Source organism: Fundulus heteroclitus, chromosome 6 (assembly GCF_011125445.2).
Source record: "Fundulus heteroclitus isolate FHET01 chromosome 6, MU-UCD_Fhet_4.1, whole genome shotgun sequence".
Lineage (NCBI taxonomy): Eukaryota > Metazoa > Chordata > Actinopteri > Cyprinodontiformes > Fundulidae > Fundulus > Fundulus heteroclitus.
In genome coordinates, this window is record NC_046366.1 from 4,384,984 (window position 1) to 4,411,938 (window position 26,955).

General features: G+C 42.4%; 2 protein-coding genes across 2 annotated transcripts in view; both read right to left on the bottom strand.

Annotated features, from left to right (window-relative positions):
* Nucleotides 1-26,955, bottom strand: part of pkn2 (protein kinase N2) — a gene marked incomplete in the record, with an annotated part of 130,037 nt that overhangs the window by 71,504 nt on the left and 31,578 nt on the right.
* Nucleotides 2,392-26,955, bottom strand: part of LOC118563351 (heparan sulfate 2-O-sulfotransferase 1-like) — a 55,949-nt gene continuing 31,385 nt past the window's right edge. The window contains exons 4-9 of the mRNA XM_036137757.1: nucleotides 12,721-12,971; nucleotides 12,537-12,622; nucleotides 11,008-11,146; nucleotides 10,448-10,545; nucleotides 5,809-5,966; nucleotides 2,392-3,627 (exon numbers count right to left, since the gene is read on the bottom strand). Coding sequence (XP_035993650.1) covers nucleotides 3,404-3,627; nucleotides 5,809-5,966; nucleotides 10,448-10,545; nucleotides 11,008-11,146; nucleotides 12,537-12,622; nucleotides 12,721-12,971 — 956 coding nt within the window. The 3' untranslated portion in view covers nucleotides 2,392-3,403. The remainder of the gene's footprint in view (nucleotides 3,628-5,808; nucleotides 5,967-10,447; nucleotides 10,546-11,007; nucleotides 11,147-12,536; nucleotides 12,623-12,720; nucleotides 12,972-26,955) is intronic.

The window sequence follows — 26,955 nt, forward strand, 5'->3', positions numbered from 1 at the left end:
CAAATAAGCAATTGGAATTTTTGAAATTCATGATTCATGAATAAAATAAATCAAAAAATCTATATTCATTATTGATTTATATTATTAAAATCAAGCGATTCCATTGTTTTTCGCTCTACTTGATTTGAAAACAATTCCCATTCATTATAACAAGGATATTTTATATAATTTAGGAAGACTTTATAGATTTTTGTTTTTTGCCGCTACAAAGATAAACAACTGACCAAAACGTCTTAATAAGTGGTGATTCGATATTTTTATGCCAGGGGTTGTACTCACAATGGAATAAACTGTTGAAAAAGTGACATCAAGCTTTTATCAAGTTGTAGGTGAATAAGAAAAAAAAAAGCAAGCAGAATACCATCTTTTAGTGGTTTTACAATTCAGTTATATCACACAAACTAACGGCTCACTGAGGAGGGATGTTAGAGGAGAAATGTAAAAGTTCATGATCCAGTTACCAAGGAGATACACACAGAAATTGGCTAGTGACCAGAACCAACCAAAATTCAGCTTGACGAGCCCAGACTGGTGACCAGCTGGACGAAGACTCAAAAATCTGATGGGCTGCACCAACAACACTCTTCAGTGTGGATGTCGTTGCAGAGGGAAGAAGACTCAACGTTAGCAGTTTCCAGTGTCAGTGGGTTGTTTAAAAATGGAGAACGAACAAAAGTGAGAAAGTAGCTGAATAAAAAGAAATAGTTTTCTGTGGAAGCCAGTCGGCTGGTCATTCAGGCTGCGACACCCCAGAGAGCCATATTATTCCTTCAGTGAGACAGCTTTTTTATACTCCCTGCAGCCTTTCATACACAACCTTTTCTGGACAAAAAAAAAGGTACCATCTGCTGCGGGATGTTCGTTCGTACCCACCTTCAGGTTTTTTTTTTTTAAATCAGGAAAGGGCCAAAGCCAACTTTATCCAGGTAGACTGAACATGTGAAAGCTGTTTTAACCCTCTGAGCTTCCAATCTGTGACTGTTATAGAACATGTTGGATTTGCAAATATTTACAATAGGGATGGCCAATTATCATGTTTGTCAGAAAAAATGATTGACAGCAATCGTCGTTTATCACAATCATGATTGCAAACTGAAAAACCTGACAGTATGACTGGGTTTATTACTTTTTCCACTGCTGCTTCCAATAATCTATAATCTATAATCTAATCTTCCAATCATCTATAAAAATCTATATATTTGATCACATGATTGAATTCAGTTATTGTGTGCTATGGTGTAATTGCACTACATAATGTAACTGATACATTATGAAGTTGACAATTTGCAGAGGTGGGTAGTAACTAGTTACATTTGCTCAGTCACAAGTACTTCAGTAATTACTGAACAAAATTTACTTTTAGGAGTAGTTTTACTGCACTGTACTTTTTACTTTTAATTGAGTAAAATTTCTGGCTACTCTACCTACTGCGAGTAACTTCATTAATAAAGAATAGACTTGTTTTAACCGCAAATGCACCAGAGAGACAAAAACCTAGAGATTATGTTAAAGTGAGACTTCTTATTTGTACACAAACTTTATTCTTTTAATGTTATTTTCTATCTGCTGAGCTCATTGAGCCATTTGGAGGTCAAATGAACATAGAGTAAACAGTAGATATAGTCATTGTAAGAACTTTGCACTGTTCTAACATACTGTATATACATTAACTGCTGTAAGTATTGCTTTCAAGTTTAATTTTGGAAAACAATTTAGAAAAGTTTTTTTTGTCTGAATTAGTTATTTTGCAATTGTGTTATTCTTTGTATTCTTTTTTTTCATTAAAATACTAGAATTTGCACATAACCTTGTCTGTCCGATTGCATAATTGCTAAATATTAATTCATCAGCTGTTATGATTAGTAACTCAGTACTTGAGTAGCCTTCTTACAGAATACTTTTTTACTCTTGAGTAATTTCTTGGCTGACTACTTTTTCCTTGTACTTGAGTACAATCTTAGGCTACTATACCCACCTCTGCCTGTTTGATAAGGATTAAGTTTTATTTTTAGAGCAGTGTTTGTTTCTCTGGTTGTATAGAGGGACAACGACAGCTGGATAACCCAAAGCATTTTGAAAATATTGCCGCTTTTGGTGTTACCGTATTATATAACCACAAAACATTGCGATTAAATTATAAGTCCATATCGCCCATCCCAAGTGGGCAGCTGTGTTTGAAAACCTAAACCTAAACTTTTTCACAAGTCAAGTTCTTCAGAGTCCTGCTAATAACCTAAATACTTGACTCATGTTCGATGAAGCAGAGAAACATCTCAAACTCCTGGGACATCGGCCCCTGAGGACTGGTGTTTGACACCCATGTTACACACAGAGACAGCTTCTGACTCTAGGAGCTACGTGGTAAAAGCTAACAAGACACACTAAAGACGGTTTGGATTTCACCTCCAGAATTCTTTTGTCTTTGTAATTGGCAAAACCCTGTTTTACAGCGACTGCTCTCTCACACACAGTGTGATGTCACCTCTGCTCTAAACATAAATAATCGATCACCTTTCCAGGCATCCTGCTATCAGCAAGTAGGGTTCAAAATAGTCTGTAAAGAAAGTCAGCCAAAATCGGTGTCAACGGGTCAAATCTTTAGAAAAATCAATGAACATAAATCGGCCACAAGCTGCTGATCGGTGCATCGCTACAAAATACATGAGCCACTGCTTGAAAAGGAAAAAAGGGACTTAAAATGTTTAGAGAAGCAGCATCTAACCCACCAATAACATCAAGTGTAAAAGCACCCTTCATTTACAAGTCACACATCAAGTAAAATAGAAAACACACACACACACACTTTCCCCAGTAAAAAGTCTACAAGCAGATCCCCTCCCAAAAAACGGCAAATGTTTTTTTTTTTTAGGTCCAAGCCGGTAGTCACCTTTTTACAGTTTCAGTCTCTTTATGTTAGTCGCGGAGGTGAGGCCTTTCACCGGGACAAATGTCAGTCCTCACATGTGAACAGTATTCATATTAAAGAGCTAAAATACAACCAAACACGATCAAACAGTACAGAGCCAGTGTTTTCTTTTGCTCCAGGTTAAAGAAGCAGCCAGGTTCACACCTGATCCACAGCGGGCCGGGTCGTCTGTGCACACATGCCGGCCGGGGCTCCTCGGCACAGGCGGCCTTTGTTGTGGAAGGAAAACAGAGTGGAGGATCTGCTAAGAACAACCTGCGGATGAAACACAAGCTGCCCGTCCAGCTGACTGAGCCGGTGATGGATAACAACAGTCGGCATAAGGATTACGTAGCGGCGCCGCATCGGGTCCTCCGTCACAAAACCTGCAAACCGACAGCAGCAAGTCCTTGCCTCTCACCGCCCGCCATCTTTCCACGTCTTCTCCCCAGAAAGTGTCTAATTCTGCCCCCACCTGTTCTGGTGAGAGAGCCCGTTTTAGTTTTTGGGATAGATCTTTTCGTAGAAGAAGTTTTGAGCCAGCATGTAGAGTTCCCCGTCTTTTTCTCTGACAGCATGGGCCCTGACGAACTGGAACTGCTCCAGTGCGAACTCATAGAACTCGTTCTCCATCTTCCAGATGTCTGACTGCTGCAGCTTGGCCACGGATTCCTTGGTGGGTGGCTTTTTCTCACTGGTCCTCCTTAAGTGGGATTTCTTACCTTTTAAAGAAAGAAGAAAACAAGAAGAAGCAAGATTTGAATTTTATTTTGGCCCCCATGAAATACAAAAGTATTCATCCCATTTGAATTCCTTGACAGTTTGACCTGAAGCAATCACATACTTTGTTGTATATTATTGGGGTTTTATCAAATTGTGTAGTGAAAGGAAACATTTTTTTTAATCAAATCATTTCAGAAATGCGTGGAGTGTATTTTTATTCAGCTAGCCCAGGGGTGCCAAAACTTTTCGGTACATGGGCCAAATTGATCAAGTCAAAGGAACTCGAGGGCCAAAAAATTAACATAAACCAAAAAATGTATGTCCATTTTTTTGCCTGCTCTACAAAATATGATCATGTAAAAATTTTTTGTCAGATTTCCTGTAGGAAATGAACGTGTAAATCATTGTAGATCCAAAATTTTAAAAAGGGTTTTGCTCATTTGTTGTATTAAAAGATGGTCATCCAGTTTGCAAATCATTTTAAATAATTTATTTTGACCCGTTAACAATAAAAAACTTTACTCTTTTTGGCCAAGCAATACAAAAACAGTATTTGGGTAGGTTTTTTTGAAAACGCTTGCAGCAATTAGCCAGTTTTAATAATTGAATTCAAAGCAAATTTTAATGCACCAAAGGATAGATGTTACTATGAAATTAGAGAGAATGTCAAAAGTATGTTTTTTTAAAAGATGAATACTTTGTGTTGTACTTAACATTTTCAATTGTTGGATTTTAACTTTTCTGTAACCATTTTGCCCTAATAAAAAATAAAATCTTCTATCTGCATCAGCCACCTGTGCTGGGGGGCCACCCAGAATCAGTACAGGGGCCACAAATGGCCCCCGGGCCGCACTTTGGACATGCCTGAGCTAGCCTGAGTCGTACTTTCCACCTTTTGCTGCAATAGGAGCTTTGCACCCAGAAGCTGAAAGTTTATAGAACAGCTCAAGTCCAGCTCAGCGGAAAGATTAATTTCAATCAAGTCAGTGATTCTTTATTACGTATAGGTCTGGAACCTGTGTAGGCCATTTAGATTCACCAATGTGTTTTGGTCTGAAGCATCCCACTGTAGCTCTGCTGAATGTTTAAGGCCATTGTCCTGCTGGAAGGCTCACCTCCACTCTAGCAACTCTTTAGCAGCTTCTACAAGGTTTCCTTGGGAGATTGTCCCGTATTTACCTCCATCTATCCTGCCATTGACTGTGATCAGCTTCTTCGCCCCTGCTAGAGAAACGCATCGCATGGTTCACCCGAGGAATGGTGTGTCCAGATTGAGTACCAGTGTTAGTTTCAGCAGGTTCATAAGGTTTCCTTTAAGTCTGAGGAGAGCTGCTTCATCCAGATGTTTGCTGTGTCCCCTTCACCAGTGGAGTCAACAGGGCATCTTGTCGCTTTCTTCAACAAAGACAAGCGTCGTGGACAACGCGACAGATCCTTCCACCAGAGCTGTGGATCTCTGCAGCTCCTCCACAGTCACCACGGGCTTCTTGGCTGTTTCTCCGAGTAATGCTCAGTTTAGATGTATTGTTATGTCTCGGTAGGGTGGCAGTTGCCCCATACTTTTTCCATTTCCAGGATCAGACAGCATTATCCAACCTAGCGCTCCTTTAAACGTCTCCACAGCTTCCTCCCTGACCCGTCTGCTGGGTTCCTTGGTCTCCATGATGCTGTTTGTTCTCTAATGTTCTCTTCCAAACCTCTGAGGCCTTCAAAGAACAGCTGGATTTATAACCCAGATTAAAGACTCTTTCTCTCCAGTAGATGACTTTAGAAAGCAACTGACTGAACAGGATTTTATTGAGGGACATCAGAGTAAAGGGGGACTGAATACATCTTTTGCATTCTTAGCAAATGCTGTTTTTTGTCAGCTGGCCTCACTGGTTGAGTGCTGCTTGGCTGCACAGCTGTGGGGTAAAATATTTCAAACTCTCATACCATAAGGCACGTAGAAATGCTCTCAGTTTCACTTTGAATTGCTGGCATGAGTGAGGAGTTTTTCCGGGTACCTTTAAAAATCTGCTTGGTGGAATTCTGGTTATTTGATTAAATATTTTAGTCTGTTTTCTTTTTTCTTTTAAGATTTTACTTAATTTCAATTTCAGAAAAGTGTTGCGATTGTTGTTTATTCCAGCAGACAATACTCAATACTGAATTTAGTGATAGAGCACAAGCGTTAGTACCTGTTTTATAGAGCTCGGTGGCTCCTCTGAAGAAACGTGGCAGCGCGGCCTCCAGCATCATCACAAAGTCCTCCAGCTCTTCCGTTACTCCCACCAGCATGTACTCGTTCACCAGGTTGTACTTGGCCTGCTCCAGAGCCCACTGGCTGCCCACGTTCCTGCACACAGATCGGGTTTTATTTGGGTTAATGGGGAGAACTTCAACTTAATGCGGTTTCTTTAATGGTTGCTGCTCAGCGCGAAGGATAGGGACAAAAGGATCAGGGAAGAAGAAGAACAGGGAGGGAAGAATGATGCTGAGGCAAGAAAAATGAACAGGAGTGAGATGGCAGCAACACAGGCATTTAGAGTGATGAAGTGAGGAGTGTGTTGAGAACTTAGAGGACAAAACAGAGACAAAAAGACAACTAGTCGCTGCTAAAATGACATTATAGGCTGAGAAGTGCTGTAGATAAAACAGTTTTTGATGTTTCTTAGTTGATCTCAAAGCGGCTTTCCAGCATATTCTGTAGAGAAGGGTGTAAATAGAGAGCTGCGCTAAAAGAGTTCAGGAATACTGTACAGAGATCGGGTCAGAGCTGAAAGATCTGAAAGATCTTGGGGGGAGGGGGCAGATTACCTTAAGGACTTGATGCAATGGTAACGGACAGTGATCAGAATTAATTATACAAATGGAGATAATGAAATAATGCAGAAAACATAACAAACCTATTTTGTCCTTCAGTACTTGCTAACCAAGCCTGTGGAACTAAATGCAGAGCAGAATTAACAATGGAAATGCATCTTAAATCATAAATGGGTGGGAGATTAAGAGGCTGTCTAGTAGTAGCTGGGAAAATGCAAGATTTATAAAATTACCCCATAATGAATTGGGCCCAATTGGAAAATAAACCCTAAACTGGAGTTTCTCCCTTTTTCTGACAAGTTAACAGTGTTATGAGGAAAATGAGGACATCCAATGAAATATTCAGTTCTTCAATAAAATGTTCAAATATCGATTACTTTTTAATCTCTGGAAAGGAGAATGATTTAATAGCTACTTATACACATTAAACAATGATATCAACAAAAATGTGTTTTCACTCAGGACACCGTAGCCGGTAAAAGCTAGCGTGGCTGAAATGACTCAGCGATAGGCTTCTTGTAGCCACCTTTCTGTAATGAGTCTGAGGGAAGCTCGGCCCACTCCTCACTTTCAGCTGGGAGATATTTGAGGGGTTTCCTATACATACGGCCCGTTTAAACTCACCCATCAATGAGATCGAGATCTGGGGTCTCATTTATAAATCTTTGCGTACCTGGTACCCTCTCATGTTCTGCTCCCTACACGCCCAGATTCAACCATAAATGGTCAACGCAAAGCACCTCATGAATGGTAATGTGTGTTTATATTACTCAGCTGATCGTCTTTTCATCACGGTGACGTGGCCACCATGAAGAAAAAGCAAAGAAACTTTGGGAAAGTTTTACAGAGAGCCGTTTATTAAATTTGTAAATCAGATGTAAGAGCACACATGTTGCTCACATCAAAAGAAGACGTTTAAAATGAAACCTGACTGTTGTTTTAAATGTCAGAAGACAGCTGTATTCCTCTGAGGCTGTGCGTTCAGATCGGTATTCAGAGAAGGGAGTGAGACCAGGAGGAATGAGAGGTTTCCCCCACAATGATAAAGACTGCAGTGCATGGTGTGAGCGGGTAGCGCATTGCGCTCTGGGGGTTGGAGAGCAGCCCATCAGTGGCATCTTGGCCAGTCATCATCACTGGCCAGGAAATATTTGATCCCTGAAACCACATTTCCTTCTAATTCTCCTACCTCCAAGGTCTTCCAACAGTACCAATGCATTCATTCACCACGCAGCTTTACGCACAACTGTGTTTGACCGTTTACAGCGATTAAATTAGTCGCTACACACCTTGTGGCAATAATCTGTTAATCTGTGCTACACACCAACCAGGTGATCATCGGGGAGAGGAATGTGATGGCTGAAAACCCTGAAGAAATGTTCTGTGGACTTTTACTTAAGATTTAAGATGGCTTATGGGATTTTTTTTTATTTTATTGAAATGTCCTTTTGTATAGTTATGTGTCACTTGCGCAAGCATGAATAAAACTGCAGTTTTGAATGCCTATAGTGAACTCGATATATGATTAAAATCTGATTTGGACATTTGAGTGGAATCATGTTGCAGCTTGGCTGCAATTCACCACTTTACCATCTGCGTCGCCAATTTCCCCCATCTCCAAAATGAGCGTACGCCTGGGTCAGAGGTCACATACTCCAATCAAGTTTTTTTTAATAGATCCCAACTTTTGCATGGAAAGTGACGTACGCACGTTTCAGGCCCCATTTTGTTCTAAAGCAAGCTTTATAAATGAGACTCCTGGGCTTTGAGTTCCCCGTGTGGATAAAAGTACCAGTGGACATATGGTATAAAATACTTGGGCATAGAAAGATTTAAAGAAGACTCTAGAGGAGCTGGAAACAGGCCTAGCTAAAATTATGATTGACTCATGTAAAGGAAACGCTCCAAAGAAGCTGGAATCTAGACTATAGGCTTGTTCACGTTTTCAATAGATTATATATTAAAGTCAAGTGGGGAAAAAGAAGCTAAAATAACAATAACTGATGCCAATTTGGCTAATATAGGCAATGCTGTGGTAAACACCTCAAGTTTGGGTCTGTAAAGAGAAGAATCTGGTCCGCTCTTTGATACCCTAATATCCAGAGTAAACAATGTAATAACCCAGAAAAGGCTGAAAAAGTGTTGGAGGAAGTGTGGGATATTTTTCACATTTTCATATTTTTCATATTTTCTGGGAATGTACTAAGATCACACCCTATCGGTCAGAGGTGAGAAAAGAAATCAACGGCATCATGGACTTAACATTGACCTGCGATTTCACTGAGTCCTAGTTATGTAATTTAGCTCAAGGACTGGAAAAATCGGGCAGATCTCTACTAATATGACTAGTGGCTGCAAAGAAACCCATAGCTGGCATATTACTGAATGTGGACCCACCATCATTTCTGGACTGGATAGAAATAGTCAGGGATATTTTCAGAATGGAGAGATGGACTTTTTATTAGGACTTGCTGTGAAGTATTGGAAGAATTGGAACACATGCCTGAACCAGAGAACACTGAGTTTGGTCCAAATGTAGGTTCATTGTAATTACCTTCTTTTATTTCAATGTCCCATGCTGGTTTATACTTCTTTTTTTCACCTTAGTGTGCCTCTGTTTGGCCTAGATGCTCTAAACCATGGGTCACCAACCTTTTTTGAAACTGAGAGCTACTTAATTGGTGTTGTGTCGTACGAAGGGCTACCAATACAGACCTTTGAACTAGAAGAGTCTGAGTTCACCTTAACTTTAGGTAAAACAAACACATTTTTCATGCTTTTTATATATATATATATATATATATATATATATATATATATATATATATATATATATATATATATATATATATATATATATCAAAGCATGAAAAATGTGTTTATTTTACCTAAATAAACACAAGTAAAATTAAGGTAGTCATTTTTAAATCTATATAAATGCAAGTGTGAATAACCAGGAAGACAAACTGAATAAAATAAAGTTTTAAATGCAGCTCACTGGTGGATTGTGTTTTTTTTTTTTAGAATCAGCTCTTGGGCGCCACATGTGGTTCTCGGGGGCTACTTGGTCCCAGTGGGCACCATGTTGTGACCTCTGCTGTAGACATATGTTCGGAGTGGTCTGCATGTTCTATTGTATGTGTATTTCTAAAACTGCAAAAACATTCAAATAATGTGAAAAAAAAATAAAAATCTGGGCATTCACTCAGCCCAGGATTTTTTATTTCTTAAGTCTCAGTTATCTGTTTTTGAATTTACTTGTAGATTTGGGTCTTTGTCGTGATGCAGGACAAAGTTCTGACTCAGCTTTCATTTTTTTCAGATGGGCTCACGTCTTCTTCAAGCCGCCACTGATACGCAGCAGAACTCCTGGTGGGTTCTATGATGGTGAGCTGGCCAGGTTCTGCTGCCTGAACCCAAAGTATCTCTGTACCTTCATACGTCCATCTACATAATTGTAGCTGGTACAAGGTTCCTTTACTGCAAAGCCTTGCTCTGTCTTGTGTTCTGGTGATCAAGTAATCCAGTTTTAGACACCCCTGTTCAAGCATTACTTCAGAAGGCCAGGGGTCTCATTTATAAAGCTTGTGTATGCACAAAATGGGGCAGGAAACTTGTGTACATCACTTTCCACGCAAAAGCTGGGATCTATAAAAAACACTTATACGGGAAAATGTGCAACTCTGACCCAGGCGTACTCTCATTTTGGAGAAAGGGTAAATACTGATGGTAAAGTGGTGTGTCGCAGCCAAACTGCATGATGATTCCTCTCAGACGCCTTAAAATACATCCACTGGTGATCGTTGCTAATCCTGACCGAAGACAGGAAGGATTCAGTCTGATTTAATGTGAGATTTAATGTGAGAGAAAAAGGTTGCGTCTTCTGAAGGGTTGTATGTAAATATTTGGTTTGAACTGCATGAGCCTGAGGGTGAGCTTAATTCATTTCCACTGGAGCATTAAGCACAAGGTTTGTTGTCAAAGAGGAAGAAGGACAGAAACCGGAATACTTACCAACATTCAGAATAGTGACCACAGAAAAAGGGGATCTGGAGCCAAAGTCTCTCAGGAGCGCAGTCCGATCCGCCGGCTGATACACACTCATCAAAGGTCTGAAACAAGGAGGAAACAGATCAGAGGGCCAAGCACTGCAGTTTGGGGGGGGGGGGGGGGGGGGGGGGGTTAAACAGGTTTATTCAGATCATCTGACACCAATAGGAGCCTTTAGTAATCAGACTAAGCAGAACTAAAAGGGGAATAATTAGCGAAAACAGGTGTAAGAGACACCCATGGTTTCAGAGAAATATCTGACATGTTTTTTTTGTTTGAGTTCAGTAAGAGGGATTGCAATCAGGCTTAAATCTGAGGCAACCAGACTTTCTATCAGTTTTTCTGAAAACGTTTCGGGAAATGTTTTCAGGGAAACGTAAGTCCGGTTACCTCCAGTTTAAGCCTGTTTGCTGTTATGATGTCCCGGATAACTGAGGATTTGCACAGGCAGTAAGAGGGATCCTTTAACGGCCAACATGAAGGGAAGAGGGCAGCTTCAGGGGGAATGTGGGGCTTTTTTTAACCTTCTTATCTCCTTGCTTCCTGCGTCTCAGGCCTGGTCGGTAGTCGTCCCCAAAACGCAGAAAGTAATAATAAGACACCAGCCTCTCGATGGGGTCCCTGATCAGGTTTATGTAGACGGGCTTCCTCTTCACTCCAAACCTGAGGAGGATTATTTGAGTCAGAAAACTGGCCAAGGCTGGACACTAAACAGCTTTCTGGGGTAAATTATAAGACAATTAAATATGGCAACAATTCAATCTTAACTCACTATGTTAAAACATTTCCTAACCATACCATAGCATACCATCTTTATCTATAAAGCGCTTAAAAACAGCCAACAGCTGTAATAAAGTGCTGTACATTGCTACAAGCTAAAACACAACCATTAAAATAAGATAATGCATGAAAACGTTTAAAAGAAACAATAAAACCAATTAAAAATGAAAATTAAGTCTCGCTAGTGGTGGGTATTAAGGCGAGTTTTAAAAGTGGGAAGTGAAGGAGCCTCTCCTAGGTTATAATGCACAGGTACGTGTCTGGAAGTTAGAATATTCATTTTAGTGAGGTTAAGTCAACAAAGGCCATTGTTAAAGAAGCTGGCTGGTCATTGAGAGCTCAATCAAAGCATACTCATGGAAAGTTGTGTAGAAGAAAAAAATACGTTTGGGAAAAATGTGCACAAGCAATAGGGACAACCCGAGTTTCAAGACTTTTACTAAACCCATTCAAAAGTTCAGGCGAGGTTCTACTGCCGCCCCATTGCTACTGAGGCCACAGCTGAACCACAGGCAGTTAGTAGTAAAAAGAACTGGAGAGTTGCTCAGTGGTCCAAAGTCCTCTTTTCAGATATAAGTGACGTTTTAATTTTATTTGGAAATCAGTTCTTGGGGTCCAGTGAGGACTTTCCACTGTTAGTGATGATTTGGGTTGCCATCTCCTCAGCTGGAGTTGGTCCACTGGGTCCTATCAAATCCAAAGTTCGTGAATCCGTCTACCAGGACATTTTAGAGCAATTCAGGATTCTTTCTGCTAAGAAGCTTCACGGAGATCCAGAATTTAATTTTCCAGCAGCAATTGGAAAATGTCCACTTTGCCAAAAGTACCAATATGACCATGTCATAATCAGTGGGCATCGGCATTGAGAATCATTAGGGCATTGACGGGCTTTGTCAAAGAAACATCTGCATGTAATGAATTTATCTAATATTATGAGATTCACCTTGTTAACTAAACTAGACAAAATACATTTTTTGATGACATTCTAATTTAATTAGATCAACTCGCACACTTTCACACTTTAAAGTATGGAGCTTTAAATTGCCACAAGGGGGAGCTAAAGGACCAAAGGCCCAGCAGGTCGAATTTCCTGGAACATGCATTCCTGCTGCCATCATAAATAATAACAATAATCATCTTTATTGTCATTACAACATACATTCCAATATAATTTACTCTCTGCATTTAACCCACCCCCGTGGGGAGCAGTGGGCTGCCACTGCGTGGCGCAATGCTCTAACCACTGAACATGAAGACAGAATGCTTTGTTTACTTGGTGAAATCCAGGAAGGAGACGTGGCCGTGGTAAAACGCCGGCTTCATTTCCCTCCATTCTGTCACGTTCTTTACAAACCGCACCTAAAAACCCAGAAATCCCCGATTAAAGCGTGGTCTGCCACACACACAGCTCATCTCTGCAGACACACGGAGTCCAGAAGAGCGGCTGCTGTCCTGACCTGGTCCTGTATGGACATCACGGGGTTGTTTTTGGTGGTGTTGATGTGCAGCACGTGGTAGCGGTTCTTCCCACACAGGTCGTAGGCGATGTTGGTGAAGGAGGTGCTGGCGGTCTTGGGCACGCGGTTGTAGATGATCACCAGGTCGTCGTCGCTGTCGGACAGCGCGGCGGCCGGCCCGCGCTCCCTCAGGCCGTCCTGAGTGTGCCGCTGCTCGATCTCCCGCACCTCGTGTCTGGCGATGGCTCGCTCTGCGGGAATGACCAGATTAAGCTCAAATTAGATTCACATAAGATGTTTTTGAACGAAGGGAAAGTGAGTAAACATTTAGCTACTTTACAATCCTGCACACCAAGAGCTCGAACACTCCCTATTCATACAGGAGAGGAGGAAGCAGCCGAGCCTTGTTGCTCACCGGTTATCAGGACGACTAGGAAAGCTGATGTTCTGCCAGTTTGCGGCTTGGGAGAAATCAGGTGAGTGTTGGGCAAAGAGAAAAGCCATCTACGATCTTAGAGAAGCAACTGCTGCCCATCAGTCTACACGGGATTATCAGGCAATAAGCAAAAATCTGCGACACTGATGGCCTCAGCGCCTTCATCGTTAAGGTTCATGACAATCCAATCGGACTGAAGGGACAATGCCCTTTGATTTGATAAAACCAAAGTTTGACTAGAATTCCCGGAATCACACTTATTAAAAAAAGAAAAACAAACAACAAAATTCTGCATATCAGGACAAACACCTCAGCTGTCAAGCCTGGGGGTGGAGGGGTGATTACGTGGGCTTGTTCCGCATCACAAAGGGCTCTAGGGTCAGACGTGAGGCCATCTAACGCTTGCGCTGAACTGGGTCACGCAGCAGAACAGCGATCCCAAACACAGCAGCAAATCTACAGCAGAGATGAAAGAAAAGAAGCAGGCCGTCACAAAGCCCAGAACTTGGCCGAGCGGAACTGCTTTGCATGAGAAACGATCGCTGCCGACGGTGGTTCTGCAGGGGGAATGATTTGGCTAGGTGCTGGCACGCCGCTTTGATTCCCATTTAGCCTTAAAGTTCCCGAGGGGAACAGCACTGCACTAGTTGACCAGAGCAGAGGCAAACAAGACGACACGAACAGTGATAAAAGTTACGGCACCACACAGAATGCTTGAAACAACCCCCTCCACCCTGACCCAGGAGATATTTCTAATCCCGCTGGTGAGAGCTGTAATGACTGCAGGGATCAGGCCCTCCTGCCCCCTACGGTCCTTCACCCACGTCCTGGAAGCTGCAAGCATTCAGTGAGTGGCTGTAACAGCCTTGTTCTCTACACCGTTGGTCACCTTTGTGAGTTTAGTCGGTTTTTTAACAGAGAGCGTCTGCAACAAGCAGCTGGAACGGTGCAGCAGAGCAACATGAGCTCCTTCACGTTCACGGATGGCTGGCAGTCTTTGGTGGCTTCAGTGAAACAGAGAGTAGCAGTCTAACACGTTACCGTGTTTCTGTTCCTGTGAGTGGGAGCTGCTGACGTCAGTAGTGGAGGACTACGAGTACAAAGGGAAAGGAAGCATGGTTGTTATAATTCACTCTAGCGTCCTAATTCAATTTCAGTGCAAAAAATTACTTCGGTAGTTACATGTGTAGTTAATATACTCCCCCTGTGTCTAATTTAAGATCAATACAGTTGCTCTCTGAAGGCTTTAGAGGTTCAAATAGAGAACATCAGTGAACAACCAACATCATAAAGACCAAGGAACCCAGCAGACAGGTCAGGGAGGAGGTAGGGGAGAGGTTTAAAGCAGGGCTAGGTTCATCAGTACCCCAAGCTTTAAACGTCCAGCTTCAATCCATCATCTGAAAATGGAAAAGGGTATGGTGTAACTCCAAATCTATCAGGACATGATAGCTTTGCAGCAAAGTATGAGAAGCAGTCAAGAGGCCCTTGGTCACTCTGGAGGAGTAGCAGAGATCCGCAGCTCGGGTGGGAGAATCTATCGACACGTCAGCTACTAGTTATGTCTGCAGCCACGGTTGACAAAAATAAGACAAGTCCTGTTTAAAGTTTGTCACACAGCAAAGCTTAGGAAGAAGGTGCTCTGATCAGGTGAGAAAATTTACCTTTTTTAACTCAAGTACGTTTTGTGTGGCGTAAAACGGACAACGCACGTCACCCTGAACACACAGCTCAGACCTGAAAATAGCTGCCTTTTTTCAACAGGGACAGGAACGTTGGTCACAGTTCACTGGGAGATGGACGGAGCTAAATGCAGAGCAGACCTGGAAGAAAATCTGTTAGAAGCTGCAAAGGACTTCAGACCAGGGAGGTGGTTCACCTTCACCCTAAACACACAGCCTGCGCCACACTGGCATCAACGTTTTACATCACAGCATCATAGTGACCCAGTCCAAAGCCAAACTAGACCGTGGCGAGACTTGACAATTTATTTTCCATTCATACTAATTGAACTTGAGCTAATTTGCAGAAAGTAGGCAAAAGATTTAATCTGTAGATCTAGTAGAGCCATATTCTAAAAGACTGTAAAAGAGTGACAGGTGGTTCCAGCACATAATGGCTCAAGGGGGGCTGAATACAAACCCAAACCACACTTTTTAGATTCTTGTTTGTACAATGTGCTGTCAACGACACAATGCAAAGCGCTGTGTGCTCATCCAGGAGGAGTGAATGCTGTGTGTTAGTGACTCGATGCAAACTACTGGGTTTCCCCACATAGGAAACTTTTTAACCAATTGGAATAATAAACTGAACTTGACTGCATTGTTTGGCAACTAGGATCAATTAGAACAGACGGACCTGACTTGGAATCCGTCTCTATAATGGAATTTACTTTTTTTTTGCTGTGAATTAGTGCTTTATATATAATATGAATTGAAACTTTGCAAGTGATGTAGAGATGCAGCCATGAAGCAGACCGGTTTAAGGGTTGGCTGTTTGACAAAAAAGATTACAGTTCTTTGATTGGTAACTGGACGTTTGCAGGACGTCAATGCCCTTTAAATAAGGACGGAGACGTTTAGCTGGGGCAATTACCTCCTAAACACTGTGTGAGACACCAGAGGAGCCAGACTCCAGCGCCTCGGTGTGAATAGATGCAACAAAAAGAAGGCCTGGCCTTTGACGCCCTCCGGCTTCTCTTCACCAGAACTTGCCTCAGATTGACGGGTGTTGACAAAGGCCCCCGAATGCTCCACAGGAAGGATGTAGGGAGAATAGTCTGTGTGTGTGTGTGTGTGTGTGTGTGTGTGTGTGTGTGTGTGTGCGTGTGTGTGTGTGTGAAGAGGGGAGGGAGCAACACTGGAGCAACTAATACCCGTGGGAGCTCCAATCGGAGCGCCGTTTGAAGTTGGGCTTTGCACCAGGGACACAGTCGCAGCTTGGCCTCCTTCTTATACACAGGAGTTCGTTTGGGATTCAAACGTTTCTCAAATTTTGAGCAAGCTTCACATCACAAATGCACACCAAGCGCCTTCCTGTGCTACATGGTCCCGTGCAGGCAGCTGTTTATGAGGAGGGATCGGGTTACGGACGGCGCTGTGCCCCTTCTGCCCACTTGTGTCTAGCGCCGGATACAGTGGAGTGGAGACGGGCCAGCTGCTTGTGACGGGGGCGGGGAGGGTCTGTCAGGGTGCACAACAACTGTAATGGAGACATGTGTTCACGTGATGACGGGAAGCTCGCCTCGGCCAACACCAGCAGCAACAGCAACAGCTGCCCTGTGGGAACGTCGTCCCCTGAGATCAGGTGACATCGCTGGAATATGTCGATCAAATACAGAGAAGGTACAGAGTGCATCGGTATTATCTGCCTTCTGAGCGCTACAATGTGGCAGGTGCTTGAAGGAACACAGAGTCAACTTTCCACATCTAGAGATCCTGTAAACACTTCCCACTGTTAGCCATGCGGAGAATTATCAACAACAGCTGGTTTATATCAAAGTGGATTATGTAAACCTGTGCAATCGGTGCAATTTACATGTCTCGAAAATGGAAATCTCAATCTCTCCAATAAACACCAGTGCACCTGAGTGTAACAGGGTCAGATTTCAAAATATACTTCTGATCCACTTCAAATTGAAACTGTAGGCGAAGACGCACCGAGAGACTGGCTGATGACGGGAATTAGCCGACTTTTAGCTCCAACGGTCCTGACCAGACACTCAGACACTGAGAAACTGGATCTTCTTCAGATCAACTAATGCTCCATATCTAAAGGCATCACTGGGACTACCACATTCTCCACTGTGGATGTTGTTACTGAGGGAAGACTCCATGATTTTTAGTTTCAATATCACCAAAGAGTTGAGCATTGAAGCCAGAGGAAGGAGAAAGATGTGCGAAGCTTTTGGTTTTCTGTCTGGTACTTTTCTCTCTGAACATGCTGGATCTGATCGTGTCGCCAGCTGTTTGGAAATCTCATAGTTATCCAAACAGGCATTAAATCTATTCCATAATTTCCTGATGATCAAGCGCCTAAACATTGTGTCTTTGCTTTACTCACGGCAGGAAGGCCAGAAAAAATGTTAATGCAAAACATGATCACATGACCATACCTTAGTTTATAAAGGGAATTTGCTCAAATCAGCATCAACATAAATTACAGTAAATAAATATGAAGAAAATAGACAAAAACACATTGTTTATTCTATAGTCTCTATATAAACGGCTCTTTTTAAATTAAAGGCCCAAGTAAAGACCCATGCTTCTATTGTATGAGCTGTGTATACATTAACAGGTAACTTATTCTATAAAAGCATGGCAGAAGTCTGATCACCTTTAGGTTTTAATGTGGATCCTGGAACAGAGAAACTGACTGGTTGAGCTGAGTTACTGGTGGAAGATAAGAAGATCAGCTAACAGTTACTTTTCTGTGGGATGTAATTGGTCTTCAGTCACTGACTGCGGCGTCATTCGACAACAATAACACAGGTAGACTCAGCCATGTAGGGGCTACCTGCGGGACTTTAAGAATGGCACTTTTCCACAATTTTAACAGTTGCTTTTACCAGTGTCCTTTCAAATGTGTGTGTGATTTAAAGTGTGTCTTAAAGTGTTTATTGTATTTTAAGTGCAGGAATGCTGTCAAAGAAAATGTTCTGTCACCATCGGAGACAGACAAAGTTTTCTACCCCATTATGTTCTAAGTTAGATGGCACCAAGGGGTTTCAAACCGCCCAATAAGTGAGTTTGATGGAGTTCCTTCCTTTTTCCCAGGAACACTTTCAGACACAGCTTATTTGCTGATCCTTTTCAGACGCTTTTTTTGTCCTCCATTTGCTCAGTTTTCTCACATTTAGTGAAACTCTACACACTAGTTTCAAATCTGACAGCGTTAGTGGCTCTTGGGGACATTTAGTACAAATGTACCACTTTATGCCCATCACAGTGTGGGTTTTTTTTCTGTTTTTTTTGTCATTTGTAAAGGCACTGAACACATTCTGGCTCTCTGCTACAGCATGTTCCAAAAACACTTTAATATCCCACACCCCTTACTTTATGAAAGCGTCTGAGCCCAATCCTTCCTCTCTTCTGAAACAATCAGCACAATAAACTCAAACTATGTTGCCCATAAGATATATTTAAGGGCACCTTATGTTTTTTCCCCCTACAAGGTTTTGTTGCAAAGTTTTTATGGTTCATTTATTTTTTCAATTAATTTTAAAGCCAAAAAAACTAACAAGCTTAAGGTATAAAACATAAAATAGTCACTGTCAGCCTTTACTACTATTATTCTAAACAGATGGGTCATTCTGACACAAAAAGGGTCTTTGTGGTCACATACCTCTAAAATGAAAAGGCATTTCCATATGTGGATGATAACATCGTGTATGTGCAGCACAAATAACCATTGTTGTGAATGGGACTAAAAAAATTTTTCTGTACAAAAAAACAAAGACCTGTCTAGTCAGAATATGCTGAACGGATGTGTGTCTGCTCACTGGTTACCCAGAAGAGGGTGGAGTGAGCCCTCTTACGTTCTCCAAAGATCCTTTTATGGAGGAAAACTGGGAAAGATTCATAAAGGTCAATAGGTAAACATGACAGATTTCCCCTTACTCTGCCTTAAAAACGATGTTTCCACAGGACCGTGAAGCAGGTGAAATTTTGGCTTCCAGGAAAGAAACAACCCAAGGCTGATGGAAACGGACATATCACAGGTAATGCCCCAACTATGACAGACAGCATCCAGACCATAGTTAATCCTTTTTTGTTCAGAACCAGCCAAATAAACAACAGAAACAGTGGCTTTAGCTGTTGTCTGGTACCTTAACATTCTTTTCAACCACTTATGTCTAGCACTGCCTTAAACTGACTTTTCAGGGGTCAAATGACACGTTGCTGTAGGAAAACCAACTCTACAAAAACTAATGGAATGGTGTGACAGACGAAGTAATCACAACAGGACATTATAGACAGCTCCTTCGCTGTAGCACAGTTAAACCCTCATGAGTCAAATATTGAGTGATTATATTTAGAGAAGGTGAGACTTTTAGCTGCTTCCATTCACTGCCACTACGTTTAAGACAACAACAGCCTGAATTGCTGATATAAAGTATACTGGTGAGACAGTTGTTGTAAAAATAGGAGTGTTGATGCTTTCGTGCAAGAAAGTAGCAATGCTAGTAAAAAAAAAAAAATGAACAGAAACTAAAAGGTCTAGATGAATACTGTCAGAATCTCACCCCTGTGTCCAACTACAAGCAGTCCAGGCTCACTCTACGTTACTTTTTAAGTCTGTGGGTATGGTGCCGGTTTGTGAATTCTCCAAGATATAGCTCTTCAACAACATTTCTCCTGACTTCCTGCTCCTTCCGGCCTATGAGCACAAATTCTTGAGTGATGTCTCAGTTTGTGTTCATGTTTTTGCATATTTCTGTGTCACACATGGATGAAGATAACTGTTCTGAGCAGCAGGCTCGACCACAACTGCAAAAGAAAAAGCAATAATGATCAGGAAAACAAATACTTCTGAACGGACTCGGAATGAGCAGTTCCTGGTCTTGGACTTTAACGGTTCTCTAGGTGAGTTTAATGGAACAGGCAAGAAATATCATGAAGGAACAAACACACACACACACACACACACTCACACACGCACACACACGGCGGCTAAGGTCGCCAATGGTTTCTCACGGATAAAATACTGTGTTGATCAGAGTCAGCCCTCTTTCAAAAACTCCAACACATCCTGTGCTCCTCTCCCTAATCTCTGCTCATAATTAATTTTACAGCCACCACCGCCACTGGACAACAAAAGGTCAGAATATATGATTTTTGTTCTCATTAAAATGAAATATGACATTTGAAATATGTAACAGCAACACTTTCCAGAGTCACTGCTACTCTACATAATACAGTCCTCAGTTTAAACAGTTTTTACAACCCCCCCACCTCCCCCTCCCCTCTCAACCATGTGCACCGAACATTGAATTTTAAACAAAACCAAAATCAGCCTTCCTGAATCCTATTAGGTAACGTATTTCTGTAAGGAGAGGGAGAAAACATGAGGGGCTTCTGGGTCGCTGACTGAAGTCCACAGACCATGTGAAAGGGGCCCTGAAAACACTTGTTAAAGACACGGCACTTTTTGCCAAATTTCCAACAACCGACAGGCAAGTGAAGCAGGCACGGAGAGGTTCTGCTTTGGCTTTGTAGTGGGTGCCCCATTCATTGCCAGACTGAACACACTTGGCACAAACCCCCATATCAAAGGGCGCCACACACACACGGAGCAAAGCTTAGAGCTCCCCTCTGAGGTCATTTAATTAGGGAACAAAAGCGCGAATTACTATGGCCACACAGTAGGGCTCCTTTCATTCCACATTTCCCTCAGCCTCCCTCCCCTCTAGCCGTCTCTGTGCATTAAAAGCTAATTATGAACCGTGCAGCCTACACGGGTCTTGAAAACTGTGACAACTACAAGCCTATTACTCCCGGTCCCCTTCCAAGTGAGAGGCGGGCGGAAGACAGGGAGGCTGATAGTTGAAACATATTTACTGAAGCAATTTCATGCGGATTAGACGCTAAAATTTCAAATCATCATTCACATTCGGAGCTAGATCTCCGAAATGGGACAGGCCGTCATGTATTATTGCTCCCACGTCAGATCTGATGGGATAATAAAAGCGAGGGGGAGAAGATGATCCTTTCTCCAAGCAGCTCATAAATCCATCATTGCTCCCATCCACCACTTCTCTTCTTCTCCCTTCTTCCCTCCTTAGAGGGTTAGCCTCATTGAACCGAGGCCTTGAGCTAGGTGGGTAATAGAGATTGGCTATCAGGAGCGGAGTGAGGTGTACGGTTTGTATGGTTCTGCCTGGATGCCACTGGATTGCAAAATCAATGGAGGGTGGCAGGAAGGAGCTACAGCTTGCTCTTGTGGTAAAAGAAATTAAAAAAGCTGCGTTTTAACCGTTCCTGCCAGCTTCTCCCCGCGCCCTCGGTAGCTCCTCAGATGATGCTTGCTGTTTTCGCTTTGCCAGGTTTCCACGGGGACAGTTGCGTCACCACTGCGGCGCTCACACACACTTGGACAAACTGCACGGAAACTGCAATTATCCTAATTCAGTCCTTGGATGCATTTAGCCAAGAGCAGATTAGCGGAGGAATTAAGGAAAGGTGAAGGTGAAGATCCAGGTCTGAATAAATGGAGTAGAACACGGACACATACTTGAGCCATGACAAGGAGTAGGAAACGTGTGTAAAAAGGAGTCTGTGTCTAAAACAGCGTTGGCAGCAAAATAGAGCTGAGTCCATCTGTACCCAGAAAGGTTTCATTAAAAATTCAAAGGGAGGGAGTTCCTCTTTAAGCTGTTTAAGCCATATACCTATTGTATCTCCAGCGGTCGGGAGTGGCCTGGACAGGCGACTGGTCGCCAGTCCATTACCGTGCAACACAAAGATGCACAGGATGCATGCACACACTCATATCTAAAGGCAATGTAAAGAGACAGTGGGTGGAAGTCGGATTACCCGGTGAGAACTCATGAATTCACGCAGAGAACATGTGAACTTCATCCAAAAAGGAGCCCAGGCAATGATATGAACCTATGACATTCTTTCTGCAAGGCACCGGTCCTGACAACTGCACAACTGTACACCGTCGATCAGTTATACCTTGCTGGCTTTGACAGACAACTGTGACATTGAATGAAATGACAGAACAATGTCATCAGCTGCTATGTTCTCTGAACTATAGCTGGAGGGAACAGCTGAGGGAGAGGTCAAAGGAAAGAGAAAGAGGGAAACGAGGACTAAGAGGCAAGGGGTTCAGTCCAGAACAGTGCTGAAGGTGTTCCCTTGCAGGCGTTAAATGTGTGACATAGGCTTCATCACACTGCAGGTCTTGATGCTCAATTCTGATTTTTTAATGAAATCTGATTTTTTTTTTTTTATCCAAGTCTTTTTGTTGAGTATAAGTCAAAATATTACTAACAAACACCAACATAATCACAAGATGCAGTGCCCTGCTTCCACAGACCCCGATCCCTCAAGAGAACCTGAAATAAACATATAATTGAGATCAACAAAACATTGACATTACCACAACAAACACCATAAAGTTACAATAAATAAATAGAACTTCTTCCAATCTATTAGATTCATATCAGATATGATGTAGGGTCAGTCATCCTAGTGGGGTCAGCATTAGTTGTATCCAATTTCTCTATATGGCTCAATGAAGGTTTTCATATGGTGTAGTATTTTTGACAACCTATTGAGGAAGATCAGATCTTCTCTAGCATTGAAAGGTGAAGAAGGTCGTTGATCCACATCTTAAAGGTTGAGGGGATTTTCTCTTTCCACTTGAGGAGCATTTGGCGCTTAGTGTTGCAAAGGCTATCATGTGCTCTGCCTGTTGGTTTAAATAAGTGTCTTGTGGAGTTGTCCCAAATATAGAGGCAATAGCAGAAAGTTCTACAGGTATTTGTGGAACATCTGAAAGAATTTTGAATATTAATTACCAGAAGTTGTTTCATTCTGAGCAAGAGGAAAACATGTGTGAAAGGGTGGCTGGCATTAGTCTTAAATCGGATTTTTTTGAGGTGGCCGTTCATACTACTATTAAATGTGACAGAGGAGATGTCACACAGCAGCACACTGATTGCGGAAGTTATGGTGAATGCAATGGTTTCTAGAAGTGTTCAATAAAGTTTTAAAAAAAAAAAGAAAAGCCGTGGGAGCCAACAATATTAAGACCACATCATAGCAAGATGAAGTAAGATAATAAAAAGCAGCACAGCTATTAACAACGGTCTTCTATGGAGCCCTAACTGCTAATACTGTGTGTGGATGTGAAGAGAGACAGGAGAGTGACGTGGAAGACGGATAAAATCCGATATGAGCGTTCAGACTGCGGACATTTAAAAGAAATCCGATTTGTATCAGAAGTGGTACCACATATGGAAGTAGCACAAAACATATCTTTTGGGGTGTGAAAAGATCGTAATTGGGCCATTCACACTGCCATGAAAAAGATCGGATTTGGGCCGCATTTCCCTGCAGTGTAGTCTTAGTATGTGTGTTTAAATCTCAAACCAGACACACTGTGCTCTCCTAAAATAGCTGTAGTAATATTTCCTGGGTGAAAAGTTCTCTTTTGTACAGCGACGTAATGCTCAAAGACCTTTTTATTCAGATCATTCAAATCTGGTTTTACAAGTAGGAGCCAAGAAGAGACTGATGGGAAAGTTGGGAATATGAATCAAAGGAGGGCATTGCTCTCATGGTCAGAAGCCTAATTTGCATCTGTAATACATCCAACATCATACTGGTGCTGCTGCCCAGGCTTTCTTTGCAAAGGATTCATCTAAATGCCACATATCATACAATGCCTTTTCATTTTCTGCTTAATGTCCAACAAAAGTAGCACTTTGAAAACAAGAAGGTCCCTGTTGCCAGCAAATCATTCCTCTGATGTAGAGAAGACACAGAACACACCCTTGTTTGAGCTGAGAGACAACAGAATGCTGCTTTAAGTGGTTAACAGCTTTGGACTTTGGGTCTTGAGACAACAATTGCACCATTGAATGTCATTTGGGGGGTTAGCCAACGCATCCGGACACAAGACGAGGGACCGAAAAATGACCGAAACGACCTTTCTTGGAGAAGATCTCGTTCAAAGTGTTGATGCACACAGAGGTTCTTTCTTGTCCTTATTGACTGATGTTCTGCTTGGTTCACATGGATGGCATGTAGCAACTTCCTAAGGCCAGAAATATGCCAAGTTCTTCCACCGTCACAAACAGCTTCTGGACTTCCCAGTGGTCAAGTGTGGACATGGAGCCGTTTCTGCGTCAGCAGGTGTACTGTAATCCACCTGGAGCTGCAGCGTTGTTACTACAGCCTAACAGGTGGTGATAATGTGCTGGTTTGTGCAACATCTAATAAAAAAGAGAACAAAAAGACCTTAGGGAGCTTTGTGATCGCCTCATGATAGACCGTCCAAATATAATTCATAACAAGAAATCTCCTCACATGGTATTTGTTCAAAACGAGATAGTTGTTCTGCTGCCATTGTTGTTCTTAGTGGTTTAACTTTGACTTCTTAGGGGTCACCTTTTGAAAATGGGTGCTAATCACTTTTTTTGCCAGACACAGCTTCATTGTAACCTCTAAATCCTTTTGGTCTTTGTTTTAAATGAGTTGAGCCCTGTTTTACTGCAACTGTCATGGTGCGATGCGGTAGGAAGTCCTGTTTTGAAAGCTGGTAATTGTAGTTCTTTCGTAGTTCAGAGTTAGCCTAAACCAGTAGTGGCAGGTCGAAGCTAAACATGAACTGGAGATCAGCCACAAATCTCCGATCAGGGCAAATCACTGAAATTTATTTCACATGGGTTTTGTGCTTGAGCCGACTGTGAGGCACGAATCCAACCTAAACTCTGCCATTAATCAAAGACCCTTCTTACTGAAAGGCACGGACCTTGTTCTGCAGCACTCCGGATTGACACGCTGTTGTCCACATCCCAGTCCAACTGAGCTTTAGGGGGGATTTGCTGGACAAACGAGTCCAGTCCATGGAGACCTCACCTTGAAGGTGTCAAATTTCCATTAAATTCCTGGAAGCTACCCAGAAACTATCCATTGGACATCAAGCTGGGGAATGAGCAACCTATTCTAAATTGGAAACTTTCTATGGAGGAGGTGCGGGCCACTGTGTCCGGGGTCTTGGCGGGGGGCTGCAATGGGTAGTCAGCGGCTTGCCAGGTCTGGGGGTGGCTAGGGTAAGGTGGGGGAGGGAGGGGGTTTATTAGGTATTTAGGGGGTGAGGGGGGCTCTGGCTGGGTGGCTCGTACGGGTCGTGTTGGCCCGCCCTCTTTGGGGGGCCCGGTCCGGGGGGCGTCTGGTCCGGGGGCGGGGCCGGGGGTCGGGCACAAGCAGTCGTATAGTCGATTTGGGGTGACCCCCCCCTCTGGTCAGTGGTGGATGTGAGTGTTATGTGGGAATGTTTGTACAGCGTCTTTTTTTTTTTTAATCTGTGTGTGGTGAGTGGGGCACAAGGGAGGGATGGTGTGAATGAGATGAGTTTTCTTTTTTTTTTTTTCCAGGTAAATCAAGCGGAGCACTATGGCAAAAGCTGTTCGCTCCACTTGTGAAAGTAAAATCTGTTGAGCTCTATCTGGCATTGAGACATCAATTCCTTGCCACATTGCTAGACAGGACACTGGGGGAAAAAAAAGGAAACTTTCTATGGGAATGATGAAAACTGATGAGAATAAACTGGAAATGTGATGTTTCATTTAGTCCTCACAAATTCTCGTTGTTTTCCAAGGGAAGTTTCCAATATAGAAAATTCCTGGAATTTTGCAACCCTATTCGCCTACTAAAGCAGGGCGCCAGAGTCCAACTCTTAGAGGCGATCCCACTTTTATCAGCAAATGTTGACTAAAACATTATTGGACATGTGAGCTTCTGAACACACAGACAAAAATTACTGGTCCACTGAGTAAGCTCCAGCCTCATATGGCCTATTTCCACAGCTAAATGCAAGAAATGTTTATTCCAATGATTGCAGCATGGTACACATTAGATAGGAAAGATAATCATGGTTTAATCTGCCCTTTCTCTTCCAACACCTCTGCTCTCTGACTGCATGATTCTCTTCGACGGATAAGACGCTAATGTCTGCTAAAGCAAAAAAAGTAGACTTGTTCAGCCCGATTGACTGGAAACAGCCGACAGACGATGAATATAGAAGAGCTGGCACGTCCGGCGCATCCCACCATTCCTCCGCTTTGGTAAGTAATGCTATGTTCTGACAAGTTGTACAGTGGATCGGCGGGAACAGCTCTGGTCTTGGCACACGTCCCCGATGACTAAGCAGTGGCTATTGGCCATGTTTGCTCTGGCAGAGAGGAAAAAGAAAATATGGGAACGACGTTTGAGGAAGAGCTGACAAATGTCTTCTGTAAAAAGAGAAGTCGTCCCAGCAGGAATGGCTGTCACTGTTAAACGCCTTTGGCAAAGCATGTGAAATACTACAGTCAGATCAACAGATGAATGAAGATGACAGAACTTGAAACAGAAGAAGGCATACAGAGTAGGTTTGAACAGAAATAGCGCTCTCTGGTTTTCCTCCGAGGATTTATTTCCTAGTGCGACAACAAACACCAGCGGTTCGGATTGCAACCGTGCAACCGAGATCTTTATTTTTCCCCTCTTTATCCGTGTGCCCTGTAACAAATAATTAATAATGCATACACGGGAGTCCGGGGAAGCTCAACACTCTGTTAGACTGAGCAGATGACAGCTATTCATGGGTTTAATGTTGAGTGGGAGGGACAGGAGAAAATCTGCTTCACAAAGTGACAAGTGCGTTACACAGAGCAGTTCTGCAAAAAGAGCCAAACAGATTTATCATTTCATCACTGCAGCCTCATCTGAGTGGCTCTTCCATCTCATTACACCTCCAGGTGTCCACTGATGCTGTTGTACTACATATACCATCAGATCATTAACAGTCTAGAAATGTAACTTTGAACAATCTGGTTTTCTTTTACTCTCCTGTGTAGTCGTGGACAATAGTTCAATATCAATATATATTGCAATATGAATTTATTCAATAAAAGGTGACATGACATTTCCAATATTTCAATATACATTACAGCCTATGATGGCAGCATTTGTCACTGACTGACGTTCTGGGTTTTATGTCATTTTATGTGTTTTATATTTTAAAGCAAATATTTCTAAAATGTTATATTGGAGGAGTTTTATAAACAATTGTCATAAGTTTGT